The sequence below is a fragment of the Ovis canadensis genome, chromosome 15 (assembly GCF_042477335.2).
Source record: "Ovis canadensis isolate MfBH-ARS-UI-01 breed Bighorn chromosome 15, ARS-UI_OviCan_v2, whole genome shotgun sequence".
Lineage (NCBI taxonomy): Eukaryota > Metazoa > Chordata > Mammalia > Artiodactyla > Bovidae > Ovis > Ovis canadensis.
The window spans coordinates 85,106,728-85,108,316 of NC_091259.1; the positions used below are offsets into that span (position 1 = coordinate 85,106,728).

Here is a 1,589-nt window from a genome sequence, read left to right on the forward strand (position 1 = left end):
TATATGTGTATATATATATATAATTTTTATTATAAAAGACTTCTTGAAGATATCAATCTAAAAAAATGAGAACTTATTCTTAATGGTTACAAAGCAAGAGATGTAATATTTTGCAGAGTTATTTTGTCGGTGATTTAGCTTTGTACTTTGGGAAAATCACTGATTTGAAGTGTAGAAAATAACATGTATGTTTTTGCTTTGGGGTTCAGGATTTGGTTTAATTGTATTGCACATTGCGTTCCCCCATTTTTTAGTTTTGAAATGTCTTATAAGAGGTAGTAACAATTTTCTCTTGGTAAACCTTTTCCGCCCAAGTTCTTTTGGCAGCTCACGATTCATGGATAGTCCAAGAAATGTCACGGAGTTTTTCATACTGGGACTCTCCCCAAACCCCAAGGTGCAGAGGGTTTTGCTTGTGTTCTTCTTGATTGTCTACCTGGTCTCTGTTGGAGGCAACCTGCTTATCATGATCACCGTTGTCTTCAGCCCCACCTTGGGCTCACCTATGTACTTTTTCCTCTTGTGTTTGTCCTTTATTGATACTTGCTATTCCTCATGTATGACTCCCAAACTTGTTGCTGACTCCTTGTATGTGGGGAGAGCCATCACTTTTGAGGGCTGCCTGGCTCAGTTCTTTGTTGCCCATTTACTAGGAGGTGCTGAGATCATCCTGCTCACGGTGATGGCCTATGACCGCTATGTGGCCATCTGCAAGCCCCTGCACTACACGGCCCTCATGACCAGGCACCACTGTGCCCTGCTGGTGGGGCTGGCCTGGCTGGGAGGCTTCCTGCATTCCCTGGTTCAGCTCCTGCTGGTCCTGCAGTTGCCCTTCTGCGGGCCTAACGTGATCAATCACTTTGTCTGTGACTTGTACCCCTTGCTGGAACTTGCCTGCACCGATACCTATGTCATCGGCCTGCTGGTGGTGGCCAACAGTGGCGTGATCTGCCTGTTGAACTTCCTCCTGCTGGCTGCCTCCTACCTGGTCATCCTGTGCTCCTTGAGGTCCCACAGTGCAGAGGGGAGGCGCAGAGCCCTCTCCACCTGCGGGGCCCACTTCACGGTTGTTGCCTTGTTCTTCGTGCCCTGTATATTTATTTACATGCGGCCGTCATCTACTTTGTCCATTGACAAGATAGTGGCTGTGTTTTACTGTATTTTGACACCCATGTTCAACCCCCTGATTTATACCCTGAGAAATGCAGAGGTGAAAAATGCCCTGAAAAATCTCTGGAAAAAATGAGCAATTGTGGGTGGAGGATACAGGAACCCAGGGAAAGAAATGACCAGTCACTCTCAGAGAAGAATTCTTACTGTCTTTGTGAAAGTTGAGAAATCATCAAAAAATTTCAGAATAAAGCGGATTTGAAAGTTTGAAATTATGCCTAGTATATCCATAGCCTGTGTTGTTGACCATGCAAGTGAGTATATGCCCCTTCATGTTTTTAATTCTTAAGTGAAAGTGAAGTCGTTCAGTCGTGTCCGACTCTTTGTGACCCCATGGACTGTAGCCCACCATCCTCTGTCCATGGGATTCTCCAGGCAAGAATACTGGAGTGGGTTGCCATTTCCTTCTCCAGGGGAAT

At 45.4% G+C, this 1,589-nt stretch overlaps 1 protein-coding gene across 1 annotated transcript; it reads left to right on the forward strand.

The window, feature by feature from the left end:
* Positions 1–337: 337 nt before the first annotated feature.
* LOC138420347 (olfactory receptor 4C3D) lies at positions 338–1,246 on the forward strand. Its single transcript, XM_069553541.1, has one exon. It carries the CDS (start codon positions 338–340, stop codon positions 1,244–1,246), a length of 909 nt encoding a protein of 302 aa, XP_069409642.1.
* Positions 1,247–1,589: the final 343 nt, after the last annotated feature.